The sequence below is a fragment of the Ixodes scapularis genome, unplaced genomic scaffold (assembly GCF_016920785.2).
Source record: "Ixodes scapularis isolate PalLabHiFi unplaced genomic scaffold, ASM1692078v2 PGA_scaffold12__126_contigs__length_90152505, whole genome shotgun sequence".
In the NCBI taxonomy this organism is placed as follows: domain Eukaryota; kingdom Metazoa; phylum Arthropoda; class Arachnida; order Ixodida; family Ixodidae; genus Ixodes; species Ixodes scapularis.
Genome location: NW_024609838.1, coordinates 69,306,262 through 69,333,817, shown reverse-complemented (window position 1 = coordinate 69,333,817; position 27,556 = coordinate 69,306,262). Strand labels below are relative to the sequence as shown.

Genomic DNA, 27,556 nt, shown 5'->3' with positions numbered 1-27,556 from the left:
GAAAGCTCTCGTTCTCAACGCCCTCACCAAGGCTAATATCTAGTCCACCTATAATGCCGATCCAAATCGAAAGTCTCAGTTTTGCTGGATATTCCAACAGGCTAGTTTTAAGCCGTACCCTTTCAGTGGTTCATGCGTAATACTATGCTCAAACAGATCAAGCTTCTGCTCGGACAGCCTCACCAGTTTTCTTCAGTGTAAACGGTTATAAGAATTGAAAGATCGCAACCAGCTGCTTTGTAGACAGCTGGTCGCGGAAATTTACGCCGTCTGTAATTATCTCTACGGCAGCCTAGCTGCTTGAAGTCATCGCAACTATAAACTACAGGTTGCAGCGACCAAAGTTTGTAGATAAACGTTGGCAGCGACTGCATTCTCGCATTTCCACGCATCACTCCGAACAGAAAGGCGCTAGTTACTGCCTTTACCACAACATAGGTGGCGGCAGCATCAGTCTTCTGCACTCGGTGCATTTGGCGAGTTCGTTTGAGTCCAGTTTTCCGTGCAACACTCTGTGAGTGCGATGCATTCTGGGAGAGAACTCGAACGGTGCCAGTGCGTGTGAAACGAACTCGCTATTAGAAAACGGCCCGTGACCGCGAAAAAGAGGGTGAGCGAGACTCGAACCGGCCAGTTCTTGATCGGCGGTTTTCGGGCGGAAAGAAACCGAATTTCGAGCCGCAAATTCTGTTCTGGGTAGTTGAGCTCTCATATGTCACGTACAACTAAAAACCTCGGCGAGCATAAATACCCTGTCAGTGTCCCTTTAATGAAAAACTGGGGATTAGTGTAGGTCACCTAAGGACCTTGAGGCACAACCGAAAGCTTGGATACACGGCACCCTCTTTGCAATAAGCCTTGTCAGATTGCAGGCACCACGGACAGGATTAAATCCCACCAACCGGGGATCTGTAGGCAAATGTTCTGCTCTGGAGCCACGGAGGCAGCCACTCTTAAATGTAATATGAGTGCACACCGGAACAGCTTACACGGCAGTTTATGTGGCATTTTTACTCATGAAAGTCATGAACGCAGTCGCAAGCTCCTGCTGCGCCTTGGTTGCGGTTTCCTGTAGGGCGAGTTCCCGCTCGCGTAGGGGCAAACTCTCTCCCTCTGGAAGCCTCGAAGCTCTGCCTGAGCAGTCTCTGTTCGTCAATCACCGTTTTGATGAGCGCGGCGTTCGGAGGTTGCGGCCTCTTCCTTTTCTGTGGCCTCGACGGCAGCACGTTGCTTGTGCCACCGATGCTGCTGGGCCCCGGCCTGTCAGGGTTGACACTTGCAGCGACAGGGGGTCTGGTAACTTCGCTCTCCTCACCGCGCACCGCCTCACCTGGTTCTTCCATGGGCTTTTCCAAGTAGTCTGCATCCACGATGCTTTTCCCTTGCATGTCTGAAAGCAACTGAGAGGAATACCACACAAGTAACTTTTCCTGTCAAGCTACAAGAGACTGCAGCAAGCTGTTAGGTGCCACCCACAGCCATTATACAAGGGTTTACTCAAAACTAACAGAACTCCAACCCTGTGTATGAACGCTTTGTAGTTGAGAATCACGATGCCAGGTATCGCTAGCGCAGTTTTATGCATCAGTGTGCAAAAGTTCTATAGCTCTATACTCCGTTTCAGAGACAGCATTCAACGCACTCAAAGGTACTACCATGAGCACGGGACTTCTATTAGCGATTCATTTGGACATGCTCCCGTGCAAATGAAATTTTCGATATACGTAGCCACGCTCTCGTGCAAGTACCTTTGACAGCACTGTACACTATGCATGGAAAGGAGTGTAGTGTAAAAAATTGAGCAGGCACCCACAAAACAGTTGGAGATATTCGCAAAAACATCAGAAAGGGCGATTGTTACGTCCGAGAGCAGAAAAAAAGTGAAAGCCATTTACAACTCCCTGTAACGCCGAATTAGAGTGCAGCTCTTGAGGAGGAGGAGGACGGAAGGGTACTGAGGGGGGGGGGGGAAGTTACGTGACCCCTCCCCCTCCCCGAAGTCACCGAAGGTACCCGAGGTCCTCCCAAAGGAACCCGAGGTCCTCCCGAGGTCCTCGGGGGGAGGGGGGGGGGGGGCGGAGGCTCGCGGTTACACCGACGCCGACAGTGACGGCGACGCCGCTCAAGCCGGAAACGGGCACTTAAGAGCTGCGCTCTAAAACAGAAAAGGCCCAAGGTAGGGCAGGTGCCCTACCTACAGTATGCGCCCTTTCTACAGTTTAGCTGTAGACTGGCAGAACCCCGAATTTTTAAAGCAGCCCCAAATGGTCCACCTGAGCTGCAACTCTCGCATCAAGCTTCAGCGCATTTCACCGTCACACGCGTGCAAAGTTTCGTCGCTTTGCACCGACTTGTCGAAAAAGCAGCCTAAGCAGAGAAACACCTCGATTAGCTTGGTGCACTCTGCTCGGTGGGCAATTTTCAAAAACAATTTCACGCATTTGCCACTGGCTGCCACTTTTACATTGAAATGATTTGTTATCCAAAAATGCAGAAACTTTTCTATGAGAGAAACCACCAAACCCACCCCCACTACTGATAGTGTGGAATGGTTGGAGGCCAAGCTCTCATCCACCAGGGCCATGTCATTGAGGGGTAGGGACCACAGCAGTCGGTTGAGGTCCCAGAAGGATGGCCACTTCACCGCACTGAACCTTGTGGTGGTCCCCTCCCTCAGATGTTTCCTGGAGAATGGAACTGCAGTGAGTGGCAAGTTTATGGTAAAGTTATTGATGTATGTGCAACACCCTGTATAACAAACGATTTTCTGGAACATTCTGAGAATAAAGAGGTATGCTACTAGCTATATTGTGGTTACATATGTAACCAGAAGCAGTGGCGATTCAGCATTTGAATGATACAAGATTGTCCCACATCAGATTAGGGGACCTATAAACTGACATTTAATGAGATATAGTAGTCCTCCATCCTGCCACTTGCCTTAATGTGTTGGTTCATGCCAGGGTGAAAAAAGAATCAAATAAATCAGATTTATTCAATCTGAATCAAAATATTTTTATTTAATTGACTGAAACTCGCAAATAGTGATTCTTTATCACTAGATATATATTTTAAACATGGAAGATTGATTGATCAATCAATCCGTCCGATCACTGAAAACAATACAGAAGAATTACCGTAACTTTCAATTACTCATGGATTAACAACTTTTAATTGATGTAAACTGCACCGTAGAAGAAACAAAAGGTGATTTTTCTTTAGTTAGTGAAAAATCTTTTTTCTTTATTTTTCTTTCGCATTCTCATTGCTTTCAACAAGGCATTACTAATCTAGTTTTCGTTTCCATTCTTTTGCGTTCTGAAATTTTCTTGCCACAGGTTGTTCGTAGCGTAAATGAGTGACGAAGTGGAAAGTAGAAATCAAGCTCCATGCTCCGATTTTTTCACAATAACACTGTGATTATGTTCAGCCTGATGTAAATCGTTCTTGCTTGATGTTTTGATTTAAATACAATTGCACACAGAAAGCATCACATCACGACAGCAAACAAAAATAATTTGGGAATAAATTTCTTTGCGGAAAAGGGTTGATTTAAATCATTATAGTAAAATCTGTCTAATATTTGAATCACGATTTAAACAATGATTTAAACCATGATTTAAGTCATCTTAATGTTTATTCTCCGCCCTGACTCGTACTACTCTCACGTAGCATGCAACTTTAAAACTATCTTACTGGTACGTGTTGATCAAATTTTCGATCTTGGAATGGACCTGGTCCTTGCTCTTCACGATCCTGCAACACTGCAGCCCGTTCGAGGTCTCCTCGTAGACGCCTCCGTTTCGCTTGGAGCGTCAGAGGTCTTTGATCTGGCCCTTCCAGAGCCAGATTAATGTCCAGGTCACCTAAAAAACCCACACAACGCGTTTTTTTTTTTTTTTTTTTTTTGCGGTTGAAGGTTTTTTGTTTTTTTTTGACATGGCGTACCTTGCGCGCATTCTTAAATCAACTTAAAACACAGAAAAATATATACCGTATTTACTCGCATATTGAACACACTTTTTTTCCCAAAAAACTGACACATATTTTCTTTTCTTTTTTTTTTTTTTGTGAGGGGGGGGGGGGGGGTAATTACGCAGGGTAAAACTTTTGCATTTACAGACTTGGTTCAAATGTCATATTAGGGGCCAATACAACATGGCAAGGTACTGTGGCACGTCTTCACTGATGGAAACACATTCACAGCTGGTTGGGGCCGCACCACAGAATCCATGCTTTATAAATTGGTAACCTTTTTAGGGCACTTTCGGCATGCCTTTTGCCTGAAGGAAAAGCGCCCTACGAAGCTCACTCAGCACGGAGAGCAACGCGACCGTTCTTAAGCTTAACCATTTCACGAATTCACTGTCCGAAAGCGGACCACAGACGACAGTGTGTTTGTGGACATCAATGCATCTGTAGGCGAAGAATGTTTAAGGCTGGGCAATTCCTCGACCCTAGCTTCGTCAGGTGTGCGCGACACTCGGTTTCACTGTTATTCACTTCTGTAACTACGCCACTAAGCACTCGCAGCCATTACGAGAGCGGCTTGGCTTGGGTATACTTGGCCTGACTGCTTGGCGGCAAAAGAAAATTGGCTTGGTGGCTAGCTAAATTGCACGCAATTTGAGACTCGCGGAGCCGAAAATTGGAGGAGCGTTCATTACGCGAGGGGAAAAAGAAGTCCAAATATTGGTACCCATTGTTGGGGGTGCATTCATTATGCGACTAAGTACGGTACGTACAACAAATAGATTAAACATATAAAACACAAGAGTAAAAGACTATCGAACGATGATAAAATGTAAACAAAAGAAATAGAAGATGAGAAGTATAAATGGCAAAAGGAATGGGAAAGCAAACCAAACCGAGGTAAATGAGCGAACAGAGGAGCAAGCAGGCAGCAGACAATTTGGGCTCCTACTGGGCAACTGAGACCGCGAGTATGTGAAACAACTATATCGTAAAAGGTCTGCGAGATATACACTTTATAAGCATTTTTTTTTTAAATAATTGCTACAAGCATTGTTTTCAAATGTATTTATATTATTTATAATCTTTTATTTCAATTCACGGAACGTGTGAAGACCACTGTTGACGAGACTACACATTTACAAGCCGTAAATGAGTTTGGGAGAACTCAGTTTAGCTGGAATGTCATCTAGGTCAAATGATATTCAAGTTGCCGTGTGACACTGCGTAAATGACATTTACACTGAATGTCATTTGGGGTAAATTTCATTTGAAGTGCCCGTCTGAAAGGGGCATTAATAAGTATGTAGGCTTATTTCTCACCTGGAGAAAGCCAAGCTATGTCATCCAGGGGTCCGCCAAAGCACGTAGCAAAAAAACCGCCATGGCCCGTTAGGAACATTAGCAACGTGGCATGCCATGCTCACCCATGCTTCCACGAGCAGGTCCCCATCGCCCCTGCTTGCCGCGGCACACCAGTGCATGTTGTTTGCAGCTGGCTAGACCCGGACATCAAGTATGCTGCACCCAAAGGCCTTGCTTGCCACTGTGATAGCCTTTTTTACACCTGGAGTGTAACTCATCACTACAAAATGGTGCTCATTGATGGTGGCCAACTGACCCCCTTCACAAACAACAGCAAAAGTGTGACCACAACCAGGACTACATTGACGTGCGACCCTATGGTTCCATGGGATTTTTATAGCCAGCAAGCAAGCTTGGGGATGTGAAACTCGTGTAACTTTTGCTCATGCAGCCTCTTTTCGTATTTGAAACAAGTGTTTCAATCAGTCAGTAAGCTTGCAGTAGTGCCATATGTGCCCAGTCTTTCTTTTTCAACCACCGTTGGCGTGTCCGAACAAGCTGCAGTGACAACAAGCTCCTAGTCGTTGCTGATTCCGACTTTCCGTCAGATAAAGAGCTTTCGGGGTTTCTTTTTGATTAGGCTGGGGAGAAAATGCACTTTACATTTACTTTTTAATGTGTGCCAGAGATCAAAGTAGTGGACAACTTCAATCTCCACCTCCCTCATGTGCTTCGCTACTGAGCGTTGTCGGACACTGGTCAAAGGGTGCACCTTGATGTCCTTGGTATTCAGAAACTCCAGACAGCTACAGAACGTTGTCGGACACTGGTCAAAAGGTGCACCTTGATGTCCTTGGTATTCAGAAACTCCAGACAGCCGATAAGTCCTTGCTTCTCCATCTGGACACTGGCCCGTGCTTCCTCACACTGCATAAGGTATACAAATGCCCAAATTTTACTCTGAATTATGTCTTCTCAGACTAGGTACCTAGAAACTCAGTGATTCCGCAAGCTTCTACATTTTCTTGTCATGTCGTTTAACACACGAGACTGTCGTGCAGAAAAGGAAAAACTCTTAGTCAAAGGAACAGACTTTCTGTGTCTGTCACTTCGACTAAAGGTTTTTTCTTTTCCGCACCAGTTTTGTGTGTTAAAATACATCATTAGCTACCACCAGGTTGCCTGCACACTCAGTCTTTACACTTTCTTGGTTGTTCCAGCCTCCAAGTAAAGCTTTTGTTCCAATCTAGCAGTTATTTCAATACCTCTGAACCAGACATAAATACAGAGCTATTAAATACTCCCTAGTTCGGGCACATCTACCAAGTCCGTAGGCTTTTGCACCGCTTTATTCTATCACTTCTGAGACTCTGCAGCAGGCTCCTTGGCTGTTAGCTAAATGAGAGGTTCATTTATGTTAAGGGACTTTTTGCAAGAGCATGAAGAGGTTACCCTATTTTTTTAACTATTACGGAGATGCTGTCACCACACATATACTTATCGCCTCAAAATTCCCCGTTTGCCCTATATACACTTCTCCGTAAGTCATGGGTATTTCATAGACAACTGACGTTGCGCATTCACTGGACTGCGCAACATGGTTTTTGGCGCAAGCCTCAATTTTTTCTTTTTTGTTTGTTAACTCTTGAGCACAGACTGGACAATTTTGACGGCGCAGAGAACACCACGGGCACCTCAAAGTGTGTGGCGACTCTTTTTAGGCTGTGCGACAGCCCGTGGACGTAGGGGATTACCACCAGTCTCGTCTTTTTTCTCTGGTTGGCTGCTTTTTCTGTTTCTTTTTTGAAACCAGGGTTTCTGCAACTTCTTGCAAAAAATGCTCTGGATAGCCTGCCATTTTAAGGCTTCGCACCTGACCAAGGAAGCTTTCGCCCATGTTATGCTTGCACGACTTGTCTAGGGAGGCTCTCTTCAAAAACGACACAATGTTTTCTTTCATTAATTTGGAGTGGGCAGACGAAAAAGGCAAAAACACCTTTCTTCAAGCGTGGCTGGTATTTCCAGCTTATGTGGTCCTTGTCCAAGTGCAAGTTTTCCAAGAACTGCAGCCGCTTTGACACCATAGTTTGGTAGGTGAAGGTGAGGCCATGTGATTTAGAGGAAAAACCATCTAGTATTGTTCTATTGATAATGTCGTCATTAGAAACATGGGAATGTGGCACAAGCATAAAAAAATCATCCATGTAGTGGAAAACCTTGAGGTTCACTCCCATGTATAAGCCCTCAGATATTCCCCTGTCACATTCAGCTAAGAATATGTCAAACAACATTGGCGCAACTCGTGACCCGATGCATATCCCTTGCTTTTTGACAAACAAATTGTTATCAAAGGACACAACAGTTGAGGATAAATACAAAGTTAGCATTTCCATAAAAGACTTCCGGCTCAGACTGCTAGAGCCCCTGAAGGAAGTCTCGTCATTCTCTTCAATGCAACGCCTAACGGCAAGGAACAGGTGATCATGCAGCATTGAATAAAACAGGTCTACCACGTCCACTGAAAAGCCTCCGCTATAGCTCAAAGTCCCTTCAGAAAAAAGCTGCGAGACCACCTCGGAGTTCCGGACTAGGAATGGGCCCCTGACGGCAAGGGTGGCTAGCTCGCCTGCTGAGGTACCCTCCGACTTCCTTCTGCCACGAGCCTCTTCCGGTCATGATGGCCCTGAGCGGACATTCTACTTTGTGCGTTTTAGTGGTGAAAAACACGCTTAGGGTGAGCTTTTCCACTTGTTGGACCTTTTTTGCCAGGCTAGTCAGTTCCAGGTGTTGACACAAAAACAAAACTGAGAGAGAATTGTTTGAGGCCCACTGCATAAGAGTAAAGGGAGAGGATAGCTATGTGAGTGTACCGTCAGTGCACTTAACTGAGAAAGAGTTCGCCTTTTTCTGTCGGGAACCCTAATTTGTGTACAAATACTAGTAAGTGTGCTTTCAATAAACGTTCAGTTGTAAGTTAGCACTTGGTCCTGCCTCTTCTTCCTCATGTCCACATATCTTTAGGCACTTTACAAATTAATCCAACAGCTCATCCTGGTGCTCTGTTCTTACCTAATAATGAAGATAAGCACATGTGTTGCACAATTACGCTATAACAACCAAGATTACAATTTTTCAATTTATTGGGATAGTAAATGGCACCGACATTTAAAGTAGAGATGCAGGCAAAATGGTTCCCGACTGATTAAGGTAAATACAGTGCACAGAGGGATGAAGGCTGAAAGAGGCTCATAGGACGTGCCCTGAACAAATAGCTAAATTTTTATTGATAAACGGCTCAAGCAAAAAGCGAACAAAAAAGCTAAATAAACTGTCCGTGGTAATGTCTGTGCTCACTTGTGCATAAAAAATGGTTAAAATGGTTTTACAGACAAACTGATTTTATTAAAATGTGGTAACACTGACATCATCATTAAAGCGCCATTTACACATAAGCAACCGAGTAGGACCGAGAGAGACCAGACCTTTTGCAACGTCTTAGGACCGGATGCACTGCAGCGGAGCTGGTCCCAAGACGTCGCAAAAGGCTTAAAAACCGGTCTGGTCTCTCTCAGTCTTATTTGGTTGCATATGTGTGAACGAGTCTCAAGTTTATTTTGCTTTGTATGTATTTTCGTTGAGCTATTTCTTTTTTTTTTTTAATGAAACTTCAGTTGTTAGTTTGTTGCTCGGCCTGTGTGCTCCTCTCCCTGTTTTTCTTACTGTGCGTTGTATTTACCTTAACAGTCCTTTGGTTCAATTCTCACCTTCTCCACAGTGGCGGTGAGAAATGCCGACCGATAGTTAAAATACATCATCAGCGTCATGACTTGGACGTTCATTAGCTGCAGCACACGTGATGTGGCTGTTGGGCTGGCTTCAGGAAAGAAGATAGCTGAGGATAGCAGCAAGCTCCCAGCAGCCTTGCCCTTGATGACTGGCCGACTGCTCCAGGTGTGGTAGTGATTGTCTTTGCAGATGGTCTCCACCTTCACCAGGGTGCCTTTCACAGTTAGGCTGGGCTCACACTTCATGAGGCAAGTCCGGCAGACGGTGAAGAGTTCCAGTAGGCAGCTTTCGCAGACAAAATATTTTTTCTCACATCCTGCAGTGGCAGCCCAGATTCTATGGCCTCGTTCCTAGAAGGAGGATAAATGAATATATAATCAAATGACACCTAAATCTTTTTTTTTTATCAACAATGAAAAAGGCAAGGAAAAACAACTGCATCTCCATGTGGTAAATGATGTTGATTGGGGCGAAGCTCTGGTGGTGCTTGTCTGCGTAGACGCTGAGCCGCAGCATGCCGAGCCTTTCGTTCGTTTTCATCCATGTCATGCTGCGGTCCAATGCTCAAATGCGTATATAACCACGTTCCATACCACACATTCTCTTCTGGCATGGATGAAAACGAACGAAAGGCTCGGCATGCTGCGGCTCACCGTCTACGCAGACAAGCACCACCAGAGCTTCGCCCCAATCAACATCATTCACCACGTGGAGATGCGTTGTTTTTTTTTTTGACCTACACAAGCACGAGAGCACGTGCTCACGTGCTCGTGAGCATGTGAGCTCACGAGCAGGAGTACATGCACCCGATGGCAGACAGACATACGGACATGGCTAGCCCCTAAGGAACTTCGCCCCTAAAATAACCTGTTACAACAGATGGCTAGAGTTCCTATAAGGCAAGAAACAACTACAGAAAACAAAACAAAAGTAAAATTTAAGTCTGTGTGTAGCTTTATACAGTGCCCCCTAGCTGTCAGATGCGGACAAAAAAGAATAGTGTGTAAGTGAGGTAGAGCTTGGAGGTTGCGCTGCTGAAAACAATGGTAGCTCCCAACTTGGATGGTTGCGAAAATATGTACCGTATTTTTCAGACTATAGTTCGCACCCGGTGTATAGTCTGCAGGGGGAAATTTAAGGTCAAAAATAACAGATTTTGCTTAGATAGCCCGCACCTGGTGCATAGCCCGTACCCGGTGCATAGTCCGCACCTGGTGCTTAGTCGACACGAAAATCTTCTCATAGACGGCACACGTTTACAAATGTCAGCTTTTTAGCTCACAATAAAGCCTATAATGTGCATAAATCATCAATAACATACACTTTCGTGCACAAAATTCGTCACGTCTCGTCATAATAAACGATCTTGAAAAACATAATTCTTGGCATAGTCCGCATGCGTAGATAGTCCGCACAGCCAGAAATTTCAACTTTTAAACATGTATAGTCCGCGGAGTATAGCCCGGAAAATACGGTATATATTTTTGTTTGTAAGTAAATCGGGTAGGGAACATCGGTTTCTCTTTCACATGAACACGCATAAAGTGTCTACGATTGTCTCAAAGACAGATACTAATGTTTACCTATTCAATATTTCCTTGAGCCGAGCCTGTAAAAAAAAAGAGAAAGGGAGGCACCTATACCTTTAACACATGTAGTCTTCTGACTGCTCGCTGAGTGGGCTCCAGTCTTCGTCCTTTTCTTGGCCGGGATTAAGATCTTCAAGGAGGGAAGTGACAGGCAGTGTCACAACTGAGGCTGCTGAAAGCAGTGAGGGGGTAGGGGGCACGGGGGAGGAAGGCACCCAGCTCTCCGTTTGCACCGCGCAGGTCCTCGCAGCATACGCCTGCTGAAAGTTGACCTGCGTGCCTGACCCCGGGCAAACAATAAAAACATTATTACATCTCTGTTTCGTGTCTTCAGGCAAAGAGAACGTGCAACGGCATAAAGAAAGGTTTAGTAACTACACATGCCATATTTTCCGGATTACAGTCCGTGGACTATACAAGTCTAAAAGTTGAAAAGTCACCCGATGCGGGCTATCTACAAGTGCGGATTATACAACGATTTGTTCTTTTTTAGATCGTTCACTGTGACAAGTTGTGAAGGAGTTTATAAGTAACGGACAATGTTAATGTTGATTTATGTATAATAAAGCTTCTTTGTGAGCTAATACAGTAGGCATTTGTCAAGGTGTGCTGTGTATGATACTTTTTACGTTTGGACTAGGCATTAGGTGCAGACTATGCAAGGGGTGCGGATTATGTACCGGGTGCACACTTTCTAAGCAAAACTTTTATTTTTGACTATAAATTTGAGCCTGTGGACTATGCACCAGGTGCGGACTATAGTCCAGAAAATACGGTAGTATTGTTGGATCCCCCGGGGATTGGGCTTTCGCATATGGCAGTGACTATCAACAAATGTATTCCAGAAACAAACCGTCTCAACTAATTGAAAACAGCTATTTTATGGATGCCAATGCTGATGTTTTCTGGAATGCTTACTGACTGCTCTTCGACCAAGCAAAGAACCTTGGATGTGTGTAGCTGCTTGTTGAGTCTCTGCTGAAACTTGCACAGACGCATCCTTCATAGCTGCCTTGCCTTGCCTATCAACCTGCAGAGCTACATGTGTTGCTGGCCTCTTTTGTGCGCAGCAATATGTAGCGACCGCTCCCGCTTTCCTGGGAATGTAGCACCAGCACTTTTGATGACGGGAGCTCTCCACAAGTGCTTCATTAGCCCATACTGGATCATTGCCCTGGTGAAAGAAAATTGACCCCATTTTAGAACCTGAAAGTTTGTGCATCTCTAGTAGGTTACATCACTATGTTCTATAAATGTAAATCACAAGTAAAACTAAAAATTGCTGAGTTCCCACTTCTCCCTAGAGGGAAGCGACATGGCACATATTCATCCAAGTCCAAAATGCAGCTTGTTTATTCCTTGCTGCGTTTAAGTTCAATTATTCTAGTTTATAATAGATGTGCTTTTGTGAGGCACCACATATGGTAGAAGAAAAAAAAACAGTGGTATTTAACGGATTAAATTTTATTCATCTACAGCAGAAGTCGTCGTCCACTCGAGCCAGACCAACAGCCCCGCTGTCCAAAACAATTTTATGCGCGAGCACCTCATCTTTATACGTCTCAAGCTCGTGCCATGTACTTCGAGAGCAACTTTCTGTGGGATCTTAGGAGAAGGAAAGAGCATGTCTCTGCTTAGCAATGATCGACACTCAACGTATGTGCGCGAGCCGTAGCTTTGGTTGCATACCCACAGAAACTTGTCAAAGCACAGTGCCAAAAACGCGTCCTTGGCTACCTACCGAAGTTGCAGGCCCGCAATGGCTCTGCAGTAATTTAGCACATGCAGACTGTACTGCTTGTAAACTGCGGAGTTGTCTACACTTAAGACCGACGAGCGGTCAAAAAGGAGGAAACACTCCCTCAAATCCTCCTTTCCATTTGAGAAAGAGGGAAACCCCCCTTTTTCCGGCATGGGGTAGCTCATGGTGAATTCCGCTCGGAGTTCTCGAGCACTCCAAATGCGCTACATTAGGAGCGCACATATTCCGCTTGTAGATCTGGCTCAAGATGGTCATCTTCCGCCCATGGATCTCTGGCAGCGCCCGCCCCATGGAGCGCCTCCAACACCGCCGAACTTGATCCGCCGAATTTCAGAGATCTTGGCAGAAGTTGACAGAAGTGCACCACGTCATTTCCTTTTACTCGGCAGTGCGCATGCGCGACGAGGTAACCGGCCCGCCGTTGAGTTGGATCTGTTCGGATGCGTCGGTAATTTACGCAGGAGTTTGATGGCTCGAACGCTTCTACCTCGCGCAGATATGGATTTAAAGACTGGACTCGAGCATGGCAAATTGCAAGCGTTGACATGTGTGATCGTGAAAGGAAGAACGAAAAAATTAATGACAGAAATTAGGAAGGAGGCAGACACAAAGTTAGGCCTGTTCATTTTGCTGCCATTGATTGTTTACCCTTTTACACTTCATGCCGCTGGCATTTTCTCGTACAATAAAGCAAGAACAGATTAGGCAACGACCGTGCAGGTGATGGTTTGTCGCCACTTTGTGTTTATTAAAGTCGCACAGCAATCTGAACTCCACCAATGGCGATCACCATGCGTCAGCCGCTTCGAAGTGGCCGAAAGGTATGTGACGGTGGCGAACGCTGACGTTTTTCTTGTTATTTGTGACATGGGCTCAGTAGTACGGATATTTTCGTCCGGCCTGTGTCGCATGGTATTCCTGCAGTTAAGCACTGATAGTTGTCACTGGTCGTCGGAAAGATCAGTCAGCTGAGGCGTTGGTTGGCTTGTCAAGTTGGAGCAGCGGCCATTTTGAACGGCCATTTTGAATGGGCGACCAGGTCGGTGGGTTGCTCCAAATGTGCGAGTTCATCTTCCACTCGTCGATTTGGAGCGGGCCCCACGGAGCAGAATTTCGCCTCCCTCGTGGATTTTGGAAAGCACCCCGGATCTACCAGTGTAATTCACCGTCAAAAACCCACTACTGTGTGGAAAAAAAAAAAAAGGAAAATTGGGTTGTGTGTATGTTTACACAGCCTCTAACTTGGTCTGCCTCAATGGGTGACGAGTCTCCCAGCTGTAGACGAGAAATTTAGCCAGCGCAGTACAGCCGCTAGACTGGGGTCTTTAAAGGGGGGGTGCAACGACTTCCGGACTTTGGTCAAAAATTTGTGGAAGTTGTCCACTAACACTTCTGAAGTAAAGAACAGAAAACCGATTTTTCCTGCGTGTCCTAGTTGTTGCGTAAAAAAAAGATAAGTATTGGCATTTCGGGCACCCTTCAACTCACTCCCAGTCTTCAGGGTCCCACCTGGTCGCACTCCTAGTGACGTCATTCGGAGTGCCGTGTAGGTTCCCGTGTGCTATCTCGGAGGACGCTTGCTCTCCCTCTCTTTCCTGACATTACCGGGCGTTATGCTGCAGCTTAGAGCCGAGTGAGGTCACGTAATCTTCTCGCCGCAGTTCCTTCGGCTGCCACTTGCGGCTGCAGGTGAGGGAAGAAGCTCGACCTTCGCTTTGTGATTAGGCAGCAGAATCGCAACATATTTTAATGAAGGATATGTTTTCTCTATCCTCCGGGACCCGATAAACAACGTAAAAATGACGAGATGCAAATTGTTTTAAGGTTGTGTCTACAGTGCCGTCCGACGGCACTCCAATCGCGCCTACAAGTGCCGTCCGAAAGAGTCGGACGGCGCGTGTATCACTGGGGAGCTCGTTAACACACCCCCCCCTCGCCTGCGTTCACACCGTTTCGCAGCAACAATATGCGGCTGCTAATTACAAAACTATTGACCCATTTGGCCTGTCGTACACGCCGCTTCGCGGCATCGAGCCGGCAAACCAAGCCCCGCTGTACCCCATACACCTCTAGAAACGAAGTCCCATACCATTTCGTTCAGCGAAATTTCGGCGGCAACATTAATTTTTTTCCTGTGTAAATCGTAAAAAAATAAATGTAAATATCACCAAAGGCGCCGGCAAAATAAAATGTCCGAGAAACCAAAAACAAAAAAGTACCCCGCACTGGGGATCGAACCCGGGATCACTTGCTTCCGAGTCAGACATCTTACCACTACTTCGAAAAACTCGTTTTGAGAACACGTTTGATACGAGACTTTCGGACGGCACTTGAACGCTCTGCAAGAGTGCGGTCGGACGGTACTCTAGACACTACATTATTTTAATCATAAAATCGTTGCAACCCCCCCTCTCCCTCTTTAACGTGCATCGCGCAGTAGTGACGCACAACCGCACACCGGCATAGTGCTAACCCCTGTGTGGAGAGGGGGAGAGAGGAGTGCAAGAGGGAACGGAGAGAAGGCAACTGGCAACCGGTTTCCTGCCTCGTCAGAAGATGATTCTGTAGGTCGGCCTTTCACGCAGTTGCTATTCTTAACATGGTGAAATTTGTTTGATGCTGGCGAGTCGCGACGTGACTCACCGTGTTCCTTTGACGCTTGGCGACACTCTCCTGTTCGGCGACTGACGGTAGGCGAAGCGTCGGAACCGTGCCGGGTTTCAGGCGGAGGGCTTTCGGAACACGCCCGCATTCGCGGAGAACACTTTTAATGTGGCTGTAATCACGCTCGGCGTCAAAATGTTCCGAGCATACACGCATGACATTTGACCCGGGGTCCCTCAAACCGATGAGTCTGCACCACGTGCTTCGACGTGGTTCCTCGCGTGGCAAGCGGTGAAATTGCAACTGTTTCTCTTTAACCTCCGGCCTGCAGAAACTGTAATTCGGGCACTTCAGTACACAGCAGCCTTTCGGCATAGCGACCAAGCCGACCAAGCGACCGATCACAATGTAAATACTCAAAGAGCAGCAAGGAAACGAGAGCAACGAGAGTTTGCTCCAGTTCGCTCCGTGGAGAAAACAGATAGATAGATGAATGCTGATGCTAACGGCTGTACCGGGCGGCAGCTTGCGCCACCGCGACCAAAGGAGCAAACCCTTTCAGCAGACGACGCTGCGCAGGCGCAACAGGCGCAGTCGAATCTTTTTCTTGCTTCGATTACCACATGATAGATGGCGCTTGGCTCCGAGCTCTAACAGGGAAGCGGTGAGCAAGGTAGAATTTGAGGATAGGTTGAGGCTAATGGATGGGGAGCAATGGGCACGAAAGGTTTTCAGCTATTTATACATGAGGAGTGTAGACACAAAGTGGAGACAGCGCACTAGGAAATTAAGAGGAAGGTTTTTGGGCTATAGCGAAGATACGGAAGAGCAAGTCTCAGTTAAGAAGAAAGTTAAGGCCACAGAAAGAGATCGGTGGCTAGAGGGAATGCAGACAAAGACTGCTCTGGAAAGCTATAGATTAAACAAAAGAGTTATTGCCAAAGAAAGCATTTATGACAATTCTAGGGGAAGCTCATTGCTGTTTGAGGCAAGAACGGGTGTTCTGCGAACCAGAACATACAGAGTGAAGTACCAGGAAATTGATACAGTGTGCACTGCTTGTGGAGAGGAGGACGAGACGGCTGAGCACTTGATACTCTACTGTAAAGGGCTTCACCCTATGCCTACCGAAGACAACATAGATTTAATAAAGTCATTGGGTTTTAGAGACAGCGAAGGGAGAGTGGATTTCAAGACTGTAGAGATTACCAAGCAAAGATTAAGTGAATGGTGGCAGAAATCGAGAGAAAACTAGGTATTTTCTTAATCACTGATGGCAAGGGGGTTTTATAGCCTCACTTTCTTTGCACTGCGGAGTGAATATAGATTTCACATTTAAATATTCTAAGCTTAAATGGTAAAACAAAATGGCTAGGTGGCGTAAGCTACCGCCCGATCCAAAGGGCTCAGCCGTATTCATCCATCCATCCATCCAACGAAACTTTTCGCCGGCTGCTGGTTCTGTTGGGACCGTTGAGACACATGCATCGTAGTAAAAAGGCACAGAGCTTTCAAAGGAAAGGAGATGTAAATAGTCCGCTTTTCTTTTAAAAATTCTATGCCGAAAATATTTTTTTAGAGAACAAAACGTTAGGCGCGAACAAGCTGGTAAAGGCTTAAAGACAAAACACAAAACCGCGAGACTGAAAGCGGGCGGGCGCGGGCGGGCGGGGGTCCGGGAAGGACAACACAACCCAAACGCCCAAACTCTCAAACACAGCTGAAATTTATTGGACAGAATATCGTGGTTTTACAGGGTACAGGTGCCCCGGAAACCAAAAGGAAGGAAAAATGCAGAGGATGAACTTCTTTTCCCGAATGCACCAGAGAGGGTACGCCGGTACAGAGATCTTTCACCTCTCTCCTTTTGTTTGAGCAGTGTCCTCCCTCTCTTGCGCATTCGGGAAAACGAAGTTAATCCTCTGCCTTTTTCCCTCCTTTTGGTTTCTGTCTAATGAATTTCAGCTGTGTTTGAGACTGTGTTGTGTTGTCCCCCCCTCCCCTCGTTTCGGTTTTTTTTTTTTTTTTTTTTCTAAAACATTTTTTAGGTTCTCTATTTTTCTGTTTTGGTTATCTTTTCACATCCGTGCGATGTATGAAATTCGATTTCAAAATAGTTTCGTGGTCCCTCTAGACCATCAGAATCAGTGGAATCAGTAGACCAATCATGCCAGGGAGCAGGGCCGTACCCAGAAAAAAATTTCGGGGGGGGGGGGGTTTTCGGGGACAACGGCGGCCATTTTGTCTTATTTTCGCCTATGAATCATGTGCATCGGTGGCATATAATGGAGAGTTATAGCAAACCGAAGAACCGGTCCCGGTTTGGTACCCGGTAGCGGGAGGCACTCACTTGATCGAATGACGTTTTAGCGAACGCCCACGTTTCATCGAACGACACTTTAGCGAATAGTCAGAGGCCGCGAAGCGGCGTTTTCGGGTGGGCCAAGTGAGTTCATATTTTTGTAATGAGTTGCCGTAGACTGTCGCCGCGAAGCGGCGTAAAGCGCAGCGCGACGGATGGGTTAACGCGGGCCCCAGTTATTCGCTAAAACGACCATTCGCTCAAATGTCGCCTTTCGCTAAAATGTCATTCGCTCTTCTGATATGGACCCGGCCCTGCCAGGGAGTTCGGCTACGCCGCCGCTGCCGCAATGCAGCGAGGCAAGTAGGTCCCGGGTTCGATACCCAGACCAGGCGGATTTTTTCGGTCGCCTACCAGTCACCTAGCTGTGTTTGGAGATTTGTGTTTGTCCTTTGTCCCTCTTGTTCCCCTTCTCCAGGGATTATTTTCGTCATTCTTCTCCAGCTCGCTTGCACCTTTGCATTTCATTGCATTATGATCATAGTCTTTCCCCACGTGCGAGTGCGACAACCACGCGACCACGCCGCTAGTGCGCGCGTGCGCAAGATGGCGGGAGCTGTCTTGTGCACTGCCTCCTGGGAGTTATGACGGAGTCACACATATGCGCCGACAAAATGATTGGAATTGGTCTGAATTGTCAAATAGTGTGTAAATATAATTTTGCATAGGCCATGTAATGCTTGCAGGTTCAAAGGGAATCAATCATTTATCAGAGGTTAAACCAATTTCATATCTTGTACACGCTCTCATCACTTTTTCGCATTTTTTCTGGCCAGTGTCCGGAGGCTCAGCTCACAATAATGTGCACAAGAGTTCAGTGGCGTAGCCAGGATTTTATTTCGGGGGGGGGGGGGGGGGGGGGGGGGTTCAACGGCATTATTTATTGGGGGAAGGGGGGGCCTCCGGCCAATAAATAATTGGCGGAGGCCCCCCCCCCCCCCCCCCCTTCCCCCAATTCCCTCCCCTCTCCCTTGCTTAATGACAAAGCAGGGTGAGCTCGGCGGTACGGACGTTCACGCTCATGCAAATTTTAGGCATGTTTAAAAACTGAACAGGCTTTATTTACAAGAATACGGGCGTAGTGGCTGACTGTTTTACTGTTGTAGTTCTGGCCCATTGACTGTAAAAGCTTCCTCCCAGCACACAACTCCTTCCGATTTTTGAGGTACCACTACATTACCAATGTGTTCCATCCAGAGAAAACACAAGGATAGCGACATACTGTCAACAGAAATTAAGCAGCAAAAGTGAGCATTTTCTACCCCACCAACACTTTTCCCAAAAACATATAAGTTACATACACACACACAAAGAAAGCGCCTGGGATTGCTTGTGTACTATGGGTATTGCTACACGACCAAATTTCTGCCGGAGCTGTCATCCCCTGTCATATTCATACAGTAGCATAAATCGGGAGTCTAGAGAAAACTGCCGGATTCTATTGCCTGCATTTTCCCATCATACAGGAAAACAGCCAATTATTAACAGAGAAACAGCTCAAACTAGGGACAACAACGTAAAGATTCAGTGAAGGAAGCCATTTTCAGAGTGTCCCATTTTCTGCAATCAAGAACCATTTTTTTTATATTTCAAAAAAGTTTACTCCAGCTTAACGTACCGAAACAGATTACAAGAACGCAGACATTTTGCAACCTATGCGGTTGGCATCTTTCTTCAGTATGCACTGGCCACAATGGAGAAGGCCAGCCAGTCTACCCATCCTATAAAACCCTGTAAGCGTACGGTAAGGTGCCACAGTTGACATTGCACGCTGTTGACTCATGGAGGATAAACCAGGATTCTACAAACTTTCACGGCCCCATCTCTGCTCCCGTGGCAAGGTCGACGCATAGTTGAAATCCTAAGCATGACCCCTTCGTCAAGAAATGATAGACCAGGTCAGACTTCGCACGTGCAGCTTGTGTTGAATTGGCAAGATGTCTTCTGTGTTCCTGCAGAAGGGTGCTTCTTCGTTTACCAGTCTCACCAATGTAAGTGGCGTCGCAGTAGATATTTGACTACCAAAGAAAAAAGACAAGCCTGCTATGTACGGTGGCAAGACCCAGCAATTTGCTGGAATAAGCAAACTACACTAACAACGAAAGGGACAGGACAGAGTGTCTTCTACCACGAGTGGCCGAAAAATCCCAACAGAACAAATCAGCGTAGCCACGCATTGGAAATAGTCGACGCTCCCCCTTTGCTCCGTACCCCGTGAAAAACCGACTGTGTGAGCAGGGGAGCGAGCGGGCCCGGGGGGGAGGGGGAGGGTTTCGACTTTTCAAACCCACCTCCCCTGCCTATGCCACTGCAAGAGTTACCTGCAATGGACACATCATCATCATCATCTATGCAGGCCTGTTCTTGGCACTCCCACAATGGCAACTTCATGTAGTTTGCTTGAAAAAAGCGCCAATACTTATCAAGCTGTGCGTGCATGTCATGAGGAGGGACAAAAGGTTCCTGCAAAAAACTGACAGCAAAGGATGCAGAAGTCATTGGCACATAATTTTTCGAGTGTGTTTAACCCGGGTTTGTGTCTAGGATGCATGTGCTGGTTATCTGTAATGAGCCTTCTAATTTGTCAAAAAAAACACTCCTGGGATTGTTCGCTCGGATGGCTTCAGAATGCTGGCAAGACCAACATGAGAGAGGTCTTTAAGGGGCGACGGTGGCCCAAACCCCTTGCCTATCACCTTCGCACTTCCAGAGGTCAACCTGCACGTCCAATCTCTCGCAGCTGTAGAATCTCCTGCCCGTGAGCTCGTAAACTAGAGACCTCTTATGGCCGTGGAAGGAATCTCTCATCCAGCATCTATGTGGATTCTCGTTTGCTCGAGTTGGCTGCAATTGGAGAACCTGTTCGATGCATGGCCTTTCAGGTTTCGGGAAAGTTGCCAGATTTTGGCACTTCTTTAGACTGGTTTCAAGCAGTTAGTATCACTTGCTAGTCACTTACCCAGCCTAATCCAGTTCCCCTCAAATCCTGGGATGTCTGTTTGTGCGAAGATCAGAAAACGAATGGCACGAAGGACTGGGACTTTATATCGGCAAAACAAGTTACAGAATGTTTTCCTCCCTCGTCTCAGCCTCATGCTCTACTACGGCCCCATTTTTCTGGTCGTTCATTGTTCGACAAATCTAACCCAAATAAAACAAAGTGCAATAAATCAGTCGTCGTCAGTTCTTGCACGGAGAGAGCGAGGCTTGCTCTTTGCTGTGTGTTTCTCCACAGGAGCAGGCTGCATCGCACCCGGTTCCTCACTTTGAACTGCATGAGGATCATCATCACCATCATCATCATCGTAGTCGTAATTAAAGGACAGAGCACTGGACGCCGCCACCACACTTTGGGCGCCGATTTTGTGAAGTGCTGGCTTCCTGCCGGGCGCCCTGGCTCCAACCACGCACTCGGGCATCACAATCTTGCCCGGACGGGAAATCAACTGCTTGACGCCGGTATCCACGTCCATTTCATCCTTCGAACGCCTGTGAAATACGTGCCGCGCCTGACCACCATCGGCCTGATCCACGTCGGCATCGTTACCGGATTGCGACCGTCTTTCCCGAAGATACTCCAAAGCGGCCGCTTTGTTGGTGGCCTCCGACATGTCGTCTTCGGACACGTCCTCTAAACTGTACTTGGTCCATTTCTCGGGATGCAGTTTGAAATCCGGTGTCCCGCCGCCGACACCGAACGGCGGCGGCTTGCGCTTGCGAGGCGCGCAAGCGTTACTCCAGGGTCGCTTAAACGCTGCTGGGGGCTCTGACCGTTTTGTGATCTCTTCCGGTGCTTCCGGGTCGTCTTTGAGCAGCGATGCGGCACTCGCTGAACCTTCGTGGTCGCGTTCCCAGGCCCTGTGCTTCGCTTCCAGTCCGTTGAGCGAGTCGAACACGGAGTTCATGCGGTTGGAGAAGCCACCTGCGTCTCCCGTCTGTAGCTGGAAGCTGGTTGTCTGCCGAAGCTCGCCACGGTTTAGCTGGGTCATCTCGTCGAGAGTGTTGTCACGGGGAAGATATTTTGAACGAGTACCGAAGGCTACCGGAGGTTTTTGGTTAAAGGCGATCGTAACAGTTACGAATCCACCGTACGATCATCAGTACGCTCGTACGGCGCCATTTTAAATACTGGCGGGTGGACACACAGCAGTGGCTAAACTATTTACATTTGACGGTAGCTTGCGCCACCTAGCCTAAAAACATTTACACTTTTTGATGTTGATGATAGTTCAAATTGTTTTGTGTTATTTTAAACTTGGACTTTACTGCAAGGGCAGTCACCAATAAATTACTACTTGACGTATTAGAATTATTAATTGCCGCAAAAATCATTTAAACATCTCCATTTAAATTTAACACTAGTCTATCTAATACTTACAGTTCACGCACGAAAAACTAAATGCTAAATATGTTTTATAACAATGCAAAATGTATGTATATATTTGTGTTCAAAATAAAGATTCATTTTTTAAAGTTTACAACACATCTACGTTTACAGGAGGGTCATCGATATCACAAACTGTTTCGCCATCTAGCGTGACGCGGTTGAAGCTTCCACTGTTGTTTCACGTTGCGTGGTGCGAGGAGCTCGAACTCTCTTTTTCGGGGTGTGCCGACGTTCACGATATAACACGAATCGAAAAACAACAACATAAGAAAGCCATGAGTGGTGGCGTCTACGGCGGAGGTGAGTTGACGAAGCCAGCCTGCAGTTCCCGTATTAGGTCCAGTTTTCGGTGAACCGCCAGACACAGCGCCTACTTAGAGGCCGCGCATGTGACGTACCGGCTTCCAAGCATCGAACTCTATTTACCTTTTTCCTTTTCCGAAATCCTGGTTTTAGATTAATGGAATGATAAACCTCTTCGCTTTACAAGAACCCACGAGCACCCACAGCAGGTTTTCAAGCGAGAGGCTCGTGCCAGCGCCCGTAGTACTACTGCCCGCGCGTTCTCTGCAGTTCAAGCTTCGCGAACAGACGCTTTCTGATTGCGGATTACAGGAGCTAACTGTTACTTGCGATCGTAGTGCTCTGATCATAAGCAGCATTTTGTGTAATATGTTCCCTCTTCTGCTCGCAGTAGAATTCAGAGTCCAAACAACAGTGAAGGTTGCCCACACCACCAAGGCCTTTCGGTCTTGAAATGTGCGCGAGAGAAGTTCACTCCAGCCATTGAGACGTTTCCGTACGAGAGCGACTATGGTGCCTGTGACGCGTCTGTGACTGTTGTGTTTACCGCGTCCTAAAAATTGGTCCCTCTATTTCCGCGTGATGGCGTCATAAAAGTGTCATTACAAGAATGGACACTTGGGCTAGTTGGTAAACGTTCATGATGAAAAACAGCGCGAAACACAAGGACACAGAAAAGAAGAATACATACAGGACAAGGCGCTGTCCTGTATGTATAACAGCGCCTTGTCCTGTATCTGTTTCTCTCCTCTGTGTCCTTGCGTTTTGTGCTGTTTTTCTTCACAAGAGTGTCATGTCGCCGGTCGCGATCCAGGCGGTGTCACAACAGCGGTGGCGGAAGTGGCGAACCCCCATTCCGCTGTGGGTCGCTGTCCAGCTTGACAATCCACGGAAGCGTCCGACGCGAGGAGCTGGCACCCTGCAATGACAGCGACACTCTCGTTCGCTCGTGCCTTTTGGCGGTACTTCTAGCACCATTGCAATTATCTCGACGTCGGATAACACGAAAAGCCGGCTTCTGTGAGGTCAATGTTGCCACTTTAGGATCTCTTCGACGCATGAGCGGGACAGGACACTAAACGCACCAGTCGAAGCCGCGTTCCAGGCATCGTGGCACAACCGACTGCATTACGGCTCGTTTCACAATTATGCGTTGCGCAGACATTGGTTGCCGTAGTGGCCACATCGTCGCAGGCTGTCCCAAGCGGTCATAACGCAGAGTTCCACACTCATACGTAAATGTATGAACCAGCCTTTAGTTGGTATATGAGCAGGTAGCGAGGTCGAGTCGACGATCTCGTTTCTAATTTCGTGTGCACGCTAAGAGTGGAAGGTCTTGGTTGATTGTGTGGCACTAATGATGATGATAATAAAGGGTGACTACAGCAGAGCCAGTTTCGCCTAGTGAAATTTCAAGGCACAGTTCTCTTCGCGTAAGAAATGAGACCAATAAAGCTGTCAAATGTAACTTGTGGTGCCATCTCCCAATAGATGCAGCTAGCAGACAACAGAGTGCATTTGTCCCTAACTCGGTTGTCTGTGAACACGACTGGCGTTGACTTTGGCAGCTTTGTTGGTTTCATTTCTTATAGGAAGAGAACTACGCCTTGAAATTTTTAAAGGTAAAACCAACAATCTGCACGCACTTTGGGTGAAAGTTTGAACTTTCTATATGCATACGCTGATTTTTCCTGCTCGTTTTATGGCTTGAGATGCACTGTAGCCACACTATATTTATTCTCACTCAAAGAACGATGCACTCCTATTAGGTGAACAACAACCAACAATATTGGCCGACACAGTGCTATGAGCCTTTTCAAGACCCCTGGTAGGACAGGTGCCTCGAAAAGACTCTTATGTGACAAAACAAACTTTCCTCGATGAAAGAGAATTTGTAGTGCAATATTTTTGTCGTGAGGCTCATTTAAATGATTCTGAAGCATGCTTCTATATCTGGGTAAATTTCTCACCATAGCGGCATACTTTGGAATCGCTCCTAACTGAAAATGAGTCCCGTGACGTTAATATTGCCCTAACAAATTTTTTCTTTTTCGAGGAAAGCTTATTTTGTGACGTACATATGTCCTATCCAAGTGCCTGAATTTATTTTTGGTGTTGCTACAAAAGTGCTGTATGACTGTAGGCTAAATCAGTCGCAGTGTGACTATCTAATTTGCTCGAATTGGTGTAAGCATTGTTTAAGTCCTATTTTGTGCTAGTATTCTTTCGTGTCACCTCGTACCAATGTGTGTGCTTATGATTGTTCTTTTGTTTCTGTGCTCACCCACCCCTGTAAAAGCCCTACTAAAGGCTGGCATTATCATTGCATAAATAAGTAAATTAAACATCTGAATTCATTCTGAACGGATAGATGATGCACCAAATAAAACCTATGGTCACTGATAGATTGAGAACGACAGGGCATGTCTTCCGAATGCCCAGCCCCCTTCACATGCTTCGTGCGTTCCGCAGTGCTTTGACTGTGCGTGCGTGCTCGAGGTGCACAAGGCACCGAAGCGTCAACGAAGGTAGGAAGCCCCTACTGGAGGCGGGACAACCAAAGCTCCTCCCTGCTGTTCTCGCCCTGTCGGCGACCATAGTGTCTGCTGTACTCCACTCACGCGCTGTTCCGTTTCTAGCTTTGCTCTCGGGAGTAGAAGGCGGTGGGGGACAGCGTTTCGTAACAACTGTCCTTGTTGTCACGGCAACAAGGACGACCGAAGTACGCATTGGAATCGCTCATCCCGAAATGTTCTGGCCAGGGCTAGAACACCACGACATTCTAATGGTGACGCTCACTTGTGGTGCCTTGTGTCTCGTTTTTCTAGATGAGGTCGGAGCGCTGGTGTTTGACCTCGGCCACTATTCTGTGCGGGCCGGCTACGCGGGCGAAGATTCTCCAAAGGTGCGTGAGGAAACTTCTTGCTCAAAACCGCTGATGCGATTGAACCATTCTCTTCCGGCAGGCCATAAGTAGGGTTCCGTGTTTTCGGTAGATGCCGCTAAACCCTGAGAAGTAACCCTCGAACCGATGTTTGTCGAAGTCTGGGAAAACTGAGAAAAACCCAAATTGGAGCTGCCCTTGAACGAAAAAAAACGAGCTTCACAGGAAAGAGTCTTCGTCTGCAGCTTTATTTTATGTTCACCCAGTACTTGGCCCCCATTAAACTGTCCGCGAGGCTGCTGCTTTCTTCGGGAACCGTATCGCTTATAATTATCTTTTCTCACCGGTACCAGGGCGTTTTCCAGGTGTTCGGGTCGTGTGCACATTCTCCGGGGATTGGGGAATCCAGTGCTCGTATCCCATTCTCTTCTACATAAGCCCCGATAAAAAGCACTTTTTTGTCTGACGCCAAACGTCGACACTGAAAAACACAGGATTTGTGTGAACAAATAAACCCCGGAAGAACATCCCCAAATCCAAAGTAGTGTGCGGTGCGGCTTGGTTTTCTTGTCGGTTATGACTCCCCGTCCTCGACGAATCTGGAAGATGTGGGATTTGAAGTTGTGGGGTTCTAGCCGAAAGTTTGTCTAATCCCGCGGAAAAACATATAACTACCCTGGTCTTTCTCCCTTTTTTTTTTAAGTTAACACCTTATTTATTTTTATTTTTTGATGTCGTCACCTCTAATGTCGGCACATTTTTTTGGACGATATACAGAGTTTTTATAGCACTCGCTAAACTTGTTCTACATTGGTTATCGAGCGGTTCCTGGAACTATGTCATGACTAGGGATGCCGCAAACTTTTGTCGAACCTCGGTAGATTCATTGTACGGAGCAATGATTCTCAAACTTTTGGCTGTCGCGGACCTCCTGACCTACTCGGAGGTTGTTTGGGGGCCCCCATGAACACCCTCGAGGTCCCCTAGGGGTCCACGGACCAAGGTTTGAGAACCGCTGGTATGGAAAAACACATTCACATTGGTGGCAATTACGTTGAAATGTTCTGAATAAGTTATTTTTCAAAGGAAAAAGAAATATCGGGGCAACTATATTATTTCCGGCGAGTTAAGCGGACTTCTGGACCTTGCTATATATCTTAAAAGCAGAATAGACATACCACACCTGAAGATTAATTTCTGTCACTGACTGATCTGTCTCTGACTGATTGGCTGTCGCTGACCGATTCATGGCTGAGCAATTGTTGCTGACCAATCATTGCTGACCAATTGGTTATCAGTGACTATGCTCACAGAGTACTTTTTGTGATATTTCAGGAGTAGCGAAAAGTGCGTGGGGACGGCTTTGGCAGGCACTCCAGTTGCGTGAGCGCTTATGCACCCATAGCTTTGCTGCATAGTCACGGAAAGTGGTCCACGAGTATAGTCAGTTGCTGACTGATCTGTTGCTGACCGATCTGTTGTTGCTGACTGATTCGTTGCTGACCTATCGGTTGCCAACTTGCCGGTCGCCGCTGACCAATCCATTGCCGATAAAATTGTTTGCTGACCGATCGGTTATCATTGACTAGTTAGTTGCTGATTAATATATTGGTGACCGATTCGTTGCTGACTGATTGGCCTTCTCCGCCCAGGCGGAGATCCCCAGTGCGGTAGGTGTGATCGAGGAGCTGATCGGCGATGGGCCCGAGGCCGACTCGAAGGAGCTGGGTGCTGCCACGCCCCAGTCCCAGAAGAAGTACTTCCTGGACACGACGAGCATTCACGTGGCACGGGCAAACATGGACATGTCCACTTTCCTGAAGGACGGCATGGGTGGGGGCCTTTGACTCTTCATAGGTTTCGAAGCGATGGCTTTACATCGGAACCCTCCACGGAACTTCTTTGCTCGCATTGGCCTGGCCATAGCAAGCAAGGCCACGGAAAGAATGTCAGCGTCTCAGAGAAACTGTGTTGCTGACACTCTTCGTGTTTGGCACTCTGCCATGGCTGACATTTTCCATGGCATGCTATGACGTCATCTTATGGGAAGAAGTGTCGGCAAGTGGGAGCTAATACATTGCCGACGCTCTTTCTGTGTTTTGACTTTCTCTCGCTGTTGACATCCTCTCCCATTGTGCGCTATTTGTTAAACAGTGGAGGGAGTGTTAGCAATGTAGAGCAGCCCAGTTACCGATATTCTTTAATGTTTGGCTTTTTCTCTGTGGCTGAGACTCTTCCATGGTGTACACAGCTATAGCAGGGGTGGGACAGCTGCGCCAATTGTGCCATTTTGATATATTCTCAATTTTCTGCGCCCGGCGGCGCCCAAAGTCGGGAAATCAACCTGGATTGCGCCGCGCTGTGCCAAAGATCATGGTGACGCTAGATTTAGCAGAAAAGGAAAGCTCAGTTAACAACCTTGGTTATTTCATTGCCGGGTGGCACAAGCCGCCGCCACCCGATTCCTTGGTTCGGTCGTATCTGTCCATTAATCCATCCATCTGATGGCATCGATGTATACATCCCGATGCATCCATAGATCCTTGCCGTCGTACTGCTGCACCATACATCGTACATGCCAACATTGCGTACATACTATAAT

The 27,556-nt window shown here is 46.9% G+C and overlaps 2 protein-coding genes and 1 pseudogene across 2 annotated transcripts in view; 1 reads left to right on the top strand and 2 right to left on the bottom strand.

The window, feature by feature from the left end:
- Positions 1-983: 983 nt before the first annotated feature.
- LOC115312494 lies at positions 984-15,446 on the bottom strand (annotated as a pseudogene).
- Positions 15,447-20,402: 4,956 nt separating this feature from the next.
- LOC8033953 (protein TSSC4) lies at positions 20,403-21,530 on the bottom strand. Its single transcript, XM_002406920.5, has one exon. The coding sequence runs from the start codon at positions 21,367-21,369 to the stop codon at positions 20,551-20,553; it is 819 nt and encodes a 272-aa protein (XP_002406964.3). The 5' UTR covers positions 21,370-21,530; the 3' UTR covers positions 20,403-20,550.
- A 372-nt stretch (positions 21,531-21,902) lies between these two features.
- The window catches only part of LOC8033954 (actin-like protein 6B), a 37,911-nt gene continuing 32,257 nt past the window's right edge, over positions 21,903-27,556 (top strand). The window contains exons 1-3 of the mRNA XM_029971300.4: positions 21,903-22,067; positions 24,899-24,975; positions 26,607-26,787. Of these exons, the coding sequence (XP_029827160.1) occupies positions 22,043-22,067; positions 24,899-24,975; positions 26,607-26,787 (283 nt within the window). The 5' untranslated portion in view covers positions 21,903-22,042. The remainder of the gene's footprint in view (positions 22,068-24,898; positions 24,976-26,606; positions 26,788-27,556) is intronic.